General features: G+C 40.2%; 1 protein-coding gene across 1 annotated transcript; it reads left to right on the top strand.

The window, feature by feature from the left end:
* Positions 1 to 4885: 4885 nt before the first annotated feature.
* On the top strand, positions 4886 to 5998 carry LOC146465430 (uncharacterized). The gene is made up of 2 exons (XM_085128850.1): positions 4886 to 4971; positions 5543 to 5998. The coding sequence occupies exons 1-2, from the start codon at positions 4914 to 4916 to the stop codon at positions 5875 to 5877; spliced, it is 393 nt and encodes a 130-aa protein (XP_084984976.1). The 5' UTR covers positions 4886 to 4913; the 3' UTR covers positions 5878 to 5998.
* Positions 5999 to 6774: the final 776 nt, after the last annotated feature.

The following is a 6774-nucleotide window of genomic DNA, read 5'->3' as shown; positions in this document are numbered from 1 at the left end:
GCTTCACCGGATGTGGCTGGCAGCGGTTTCTGACTTCACATTAGTGAGCAAGTGACGGTCATTTTCTCGACATAATAGGTTACCATAGTAACAAAATAAACCGAGCTTGGAAAGCCCCATTTTTTTTATTATGGAACTGTAATCAGCATGTTCAAGTACAACTTATTGCAAGGTTAAATAATTATGTAAAAAACGTTCAGTAGGAATGTTACAGATAAATCATTTTCGTTTACTTGATTGGTTGTTTAATGATTACATTTTCTTTAGCAAGGAGAAAGCGCTTTAATTTTAGACATGCCTGAGTCCTGTAGCCATCAATTTTCTTCACGTTTCGCTCCACTGCATGGCTTCATCTTACAGAAACAGAATAATTGACGATAATCGGAAAAGGTTTTTATCATTGAGCCGAATGACCGATCCGCCTAGACAAGCGATTGATATTTGCGGGTCAATCCAATCACTTTTTTTGTTTTGCCTAGAATTAAATGTAGGTTGTTGAGGTCGTGACATGTTAACCAGTTTTTAAGACTAGCGAGGTCGGTCACCAAAGTCACTTGATTTGAATTTCTTTGTCATTAAAGACAATAAGAACACTTCTTTTGTAGCCAGACAGTAAAAAGAGCTTTTATCCCAAAGAAAAAGCGCCAAATCGATATTGAACTTGAATCTATACAATAAAAGTAGCGGCACCCATGGCTTTTATATTTTTGAGAAGCATTTTATCAGTATAGCCACAATTCACAAAACGTCAATCTATGTTGTTACTGAGCTTTACAAATTTACTCAAGGTAAAGCTACTTATTATTGGAGGGAAATGCAGTTTTGCCACCTGATAGGCAAGCCCTGTCCGGCGCCTGGCTTCCTAGCAAAACATAAAAGAAGAAAGTTTATAGAAATCGGCTTTCTTTAGTGGCTAAAAACCACTTTTGTATCATTTGATCCGTAACGGAGATTTGACTGAACCCTAATGTTGCATGATCTTGGCCTGATGAAGGAAGGATAGGTTGAGTTAATTAAGGTGGAACGCTTCAGTAAATTGAGCCCCAAAGCGGTGACAAGGCGCTCAAGAATGGCTTGTTGTCGCCGCTACGAGGCTCAGGGGGTCACTCTCTGTCAGGCCTCTACCCTTTGACCGGTTTGGCATGGGTGACCCTACCAGGAGTGAAAGACTCCCGCCGACGAAGCTCTAGGGGTCACTGACTCGGACACGCAAACCGCCCCATCACGCCGGATAAGGTGGTGACCCCAATCGGAGCAGGGCTCTATATATATTAAAGGAAAATTTAGTTTAGCCACTTGAGGAGCAAGCCTTGTTGCATGACTTCCTCGGAAAACACAAAAGAAGAAAGTTTATAGAAATCGGCTTTCTTTAGTGGATGTGTTGCACTGTAATATCATTTAATCCGTAACGGAGATTTTACTAAACCCTATTGTTGCACGATATCGGCCCGATGAAAGGAGGATAGGTAGTTAATTAAAATGAAAACTTAAATGAATTATCATATATACTCCTTCATCAATCATTGGGCTTAAAACAAGTCAAATCAGGTTTGCTTAATTAGTTTGTTTGTGAATTTCGTACTGCGAACATCTCCAAACTCTGCTGCAAATCTTCAAAGGTATAAGAACTTTAAATATGCTCACTGTGATCAATTTTGCAAGTTATCTAATCTAAACTCACATACAGGTAACCAAAGAGCGAGTCGATATGCTTATCTTTACGCAGTTACAGGCCGTCGACAGTTGTTAAGTTGTTTAGTCACAATAGATTCCCTTTCTTAGTGTGTGTATATCTCTTGGCCGTCTTCTCGATTGCTGCGCGCAAAGTTAGGGAACAGTGATTTACCCACGTAGAAAGTAACTTTGAATTTTCATGGTCGAAATTATATATTCGAAACTGAAGTACGTCAAAAGCTTTTAACTTGAGCAACCACTTTTTTATTCTTGCGATTGTTCAATCTTTATTATATTTCGTTTAGTTATGTAGTTTCAGAAAGTAGTCATAGACCTAAATTCCTTAATTCTGAGTTGAACTTGCCACACACCTCGATTGCAAAGTTCGCGGCAAAAAACAGGTCTTCAGTTTCCAAAATGTTTCAGTCTCCGATTCATGCGCCAGTAGACGTTTTTCTTTTTCAGTCACTTTTATTGAACGATTCTGCGCAGCTGCTAAACAGCTATAATCCGCTTAGCTAATACTGTTTGAATCACTACTGTCTTAAGGAACGAACTGTTGTACGGAATACTAAATTATCAAGATTCACCGATGGCGTTTTCAAATAAATGGCACCAAATTTACGGACCCAACGCCTCTGATCCCCCTGGTCGATAAAGTTTTATTTCTTCTTTCTCTTCAAACAAAATTGATCCCCAAAGCGGTGAGAAGGCGCTCAAGAGTGGCTTAATTGTTGTCGCCGTTACGAGGCGATCACTTCTACTTGAGGAAGAAATTTCTTTCAAAAGGGGAGCCCAGTTAGAAACTCTGTATAACTTGAGTTTTTCCTTAATTATACTTTATGGATCCCACTTTGGAGCTAAGAATTTAATTGCACTACCGTGTACTACATGCATGAGAGGGCTATCCTGACAATGATTGTATGTATAGAAACTTGTGCAGGTTCATGCTCCTTATTAGAGGGAAATTTAGCTTTTGTCACCTGAGAAGAAAACCTTGTCACCTGCCTTCCTAAAAGAAACCTAAAAGAAGAAAGTTTATATAAATCGGCTTTCTTTAGTGGCTGTGTTGCACTTTAGTATCATTTTATCCGTAACGGGGACTTGACTGAGCCCTAATGTTGCATGATCTCGGCCAGATGAAGGGAGGATAGGTTAAGCTAATTAAGATGAAACAATTGAGCCCCAAAGCGGTGACAAGGCGCTCACTAGAGTGGCTTGTTGTCGTGTTTAAGCCGCTCACTTCTACTTGAGAAGACAAGGGGAGCCTGGCAACAAAATCTGAATAACTAGATTTTTTTTTCTTTTCTAAGCCAACTGTACGATTGACTTATGGATCGCGCTTAGGAGCTAATAATTTAATGGCACTACCGCGTGTTTCATGTGTGAGAACTTAAAACATCGTTATCCGTTCGGTAATTTTATGTTCCAAACTTGCGCAGGTTCATGCTCCTTATTAGAGGGAAAGTTAGAAGCAAGCAAGCCTTCTCGCATGACATCCTAAGAAAAGATAAAAGAAGAAAGTTTATAGAAATCGGCTTTCTTTAGTGGCACTTCAGTATCATTCACTGCACGAAAAATTGGATTTGCTCTTTTTTTGATCCGTATCAAAGATGAGGTCAAATATAATAACCTTTTTAACAACACATTTGATGCGCATCAAATATGTGACGCCTTTGCACATACCTTTGACTCGAATCAAAAGTGAGTTCAAATGTATTAACAACTTTGACCCTACCTTTGACGCGCGTCAAATTGAAATCAAACAACTTTGACTCCGCCTATGACGCGCATCAAAGGTGATCAAATATATGATATCTTTGATTCGAAACAAATTTGACTCCACCGTGAATCAAATGCGGCCTTAGTCACCTGTGATTCGAATCAAAGGTAATCAAAGGCGGCCTTTGACAGTCTTTGTCCACACATTTGATGTGCGCAAAGGCGTTTTTTCGTGCAGTGATTTGATCCGTAACGGAGATTTCACTGAACCCTAATGTTGCATGATACGCCTAATGAGAAGGGAGGATAGGGAGTTAATTAAAATGAACACTTAAATAAATTATCATGTATGTTCCTTCATCCATCATTGGGCCTAAAACAAGTCAAATCAGGTTTGCTGAATTAGTTTGCTTGTGCATTTCGTACTGCGAACATCTCCAAACTCTGCTGCAAATCTTCAAAGGTAAGAACTTTAAATATGCTCACTGTGATCAGTTCTGCAACTTATCGATCTCATCAAACCTCACATACAGGTGAAGCCATACAGAACGTCGATATTTTTATCAGTTTACGCAGATTCAGGCAGTCGTCAGGTGTAAAGTTCTTTATATTATATTCCCTTTCTAAGCGTGATCGCTTGGCCGTCTTCTCCATTGCCGCGCCCTAAACAGCGAATAGTGGTTTTCCTATGAACACAAATTAGTTGAATTCTGATGGTGGCAATTATCTTTAAAACTCCAGGACGTCAAAATCAGTTATTTTCAGCAACCGATTTTTGTCTACTCTTATTTGACTTCGGCATTTATTTCGTCATGTGGTCTCAGAAGTCGTAGAACAAAGCTTTTGGCGACGCACCTCCATATTCTGCGTGCATCCACATCTGTCCAGTGGCGAACAAGTTTGACAAAATAAGTTATGCACGTTGCATCAGTTGACCCATTTTACTTGTATAAACTGAGTGAAAGTAAATCCATCGAAAAAGAAGCTGTAATGATTTTTTTTTTAACGGGGCGACCGTGAAACAAACCCAAGTGTTCAGAGCAAGTGCGGTGCGCCAACGCAAGGCTAAACTTAGCCTCAAAACAAAACCTCAATTTCCTTGTGCTATGCTATTTAACATGTCAATGTCAGTTCTACACGTACTACGGTTTCAACTTTAGGGTTTGTGGATTATATCATGAAGTGTCATCAATAAGTTGTTGCGTCTTTGTTATCTTCAAACATATTTTTTTTCTAATGTTAGAGCTTTGGATAATATACTTAGGCTTAGCCATTAAAATGACAATTTTTTACTTGACAATTTACACTACCTATCTGGCTAGGGTTTTGATAAGCTTGTATGATCATTTCACAGACTAAGGACTGAACCACAGTGCTAAAACAGCTCAAATAGCGTGGTTACAGTTATTTACAGTGAAGCTAGCGCTATGTAAAAATATGGCTGATTCACTTAATATGAATATTCGTCGCTGATTGGTTCTTTACTTTCCAGAGGTTACCCACGTGCTTACTGAAGTATGTCTCAGACTCGAATGTTTCTTGTCCCTCTCCTGATGTTGGCCATCGTTGCCGTTGGTAAGAAGACTAAATGAGGGTGCATTTAGTTTAATTTACATTTCGAGGGGAAGTTGTTGTTGGTTAGGCGCTATAAAAATACGACACCATCTTTAGATGTGTATGTCTGTCTGTGCTTAAGAACGACCAGACACTTGCCTCACACATTAGACAATTACTAGCAAAGTACCTTCAATCTCAAATGGCGGACGGCCCAGAAGTCAGTGGTGATGAACGTTGAGTACGAACCACTTGCGTAAAGTTGTTTGTAAAGATGAGGGAAATAATTGTTAGTGGCCTAAGAAGATCATTTAATGCGATGATACGACTTCGTGTATAAATAAAGATGATGGTGGTGATGATGATGATGATGATGATAATGAGAGGCGCTACACAAACGGCATATTAACTATCTTTAGATTTATCTGTATCTCTTTGTGCTGTGTAGTAGGGTGGGGTGGTTGGGACTGCAGGAAAGGGTGAAATATTTTGTTATTTTTCCCGTGATATTGTACGTTAAAGTAGTTTCACATTCTTATGGAGTCCCGCAATTTCGGTCTTAACCTATAATTTTTCTATTTTTGCATTCCAGCAAATTGTATACACCCGACAACATGCAAGGGCTCGAAAGAAACTCGTTACGGAGAAGGCGACCAAAGTGCCGACAATCCCAAATGGGAGGAAAACGGCTTGTCAGTGGTCATGAGTGTTGAGTACGAGCCACGAGCGGAACGTTGCTTAGTAGCCTGTGGGAGACACTGCAAAGGTCAGTGGCCTGGCTGTGCTGCTTTCTCGTCGTGGATCAGCAAGAGTTACAGTGGCCAGTGCTACTGTTACGGATGGGATCACAAACCCGCTTTCAAACCTTGGAATGGCTACCGTGCCGGTTGGTGTATGTCAGGCTGGTTCGAGACTGGCACTTTGTAATCTCCCTTCCCATCTCGGATTGATTGTTTTTTGCGAGATTTTAGATGTCCATGATTGAGTCAAAGCGAAAACAAAATTTGTGTTGCAGACTTGTATTAGTGTGTAATAAAGAAAAACTTCAATCTTCTTGAAAGACCTCAGAGTGGTGCCGGACTTTCAGACATGGATTAGCGAATTATTTCAAATGCAAAACTCAGTGATAGACGGCCGACTGATCCTTACGGCGGAGGAGGCGAAATTAGAAATGAACAAAATGGCTAGAACAACTAAAATATATTTATAAACAAAAACCTTCCTCGGCGGTTGAACGGAAAAAAGATGTGAAACTAAAAGGGTCTATCGGGCAAATTGGAGTCTAGCCATTTTGTACATTTTTCGCCACCTGCGCTGTTAGTACCAGTCTGCCTCCTGTATTTCAGCATATTTTACTTTTAGCGCATTGAGTGGAGTGATTTAGCAACAGCGAATGAATCAGTAATCAACAGCGAATTAGGCTTAACAGCCCAGGCGAATTGAATTTAGCGGCAACGAATTGAAATTGGCGCCAGCGAATGGATTTGAGCAACAGTGAATTGAATTTAGCGGCAGCGAATTCAGCCTCATTTATTCCCACTGTACGCCTCGTAGATTTTTTTTAAAAACCTTTTCTCCCGGCGCGATTGAGCTAAGATAGCGTGATATTGTTTTGGTAACCTTCCGTTACGCTGCTGACCTCATTCAATAACGCACAGATAGCCCAAGCAGGAGCGTTTGTAAGACCTTTTAAAAGGTCACGTTGTAATGTGAGTGTCACTATCGATGCGTTGCACGGCCCATGGAGTTGGAAAACGACGTAAATTATAAGGGGTTTGTATGGGAAATTACGAACATGTTCAGGGGGCGAAAATAAAGAACACG

This window comes from Pavona decussata, unplaced genomic scaffold (genome assembly GCF_977016875.1).
Source record: "Pavona decussata unplaced genomic scaffold, jaPavDecu1.1 SCAFFOLD_156, whole genome shotgun sequence".
Lineage (NCBI taxonomy): Eukaryota > Metazoa > Cnidaria > Anthozoa > Scleractinia > Agariciidae > Pavona > Pavona decussata.
Note: the sequence above shows the minus strand (reverse complement) of the source record. Positions and strands in the feature narration are given on the sequence as shown.

What these genes read in the sequence shown, in the direction of transcription:
- LOC146465430 (XM_085128850.1), top strand. Translation starts at nt 4,914, where the DNA reads ATGTCTCAGACTCGAATGTTTCTTGTCCCTCTCCTGATGTTGGCCATC. An exon ending in GTTGGCCATCGTTGCCGTTG is followed by an intron (nt 4,972 to 5,542) that starts GTAAGAAGACTA and finishes TTTGCATTCCAG; the next exon opens with CAAATTGTATACACCCGACA.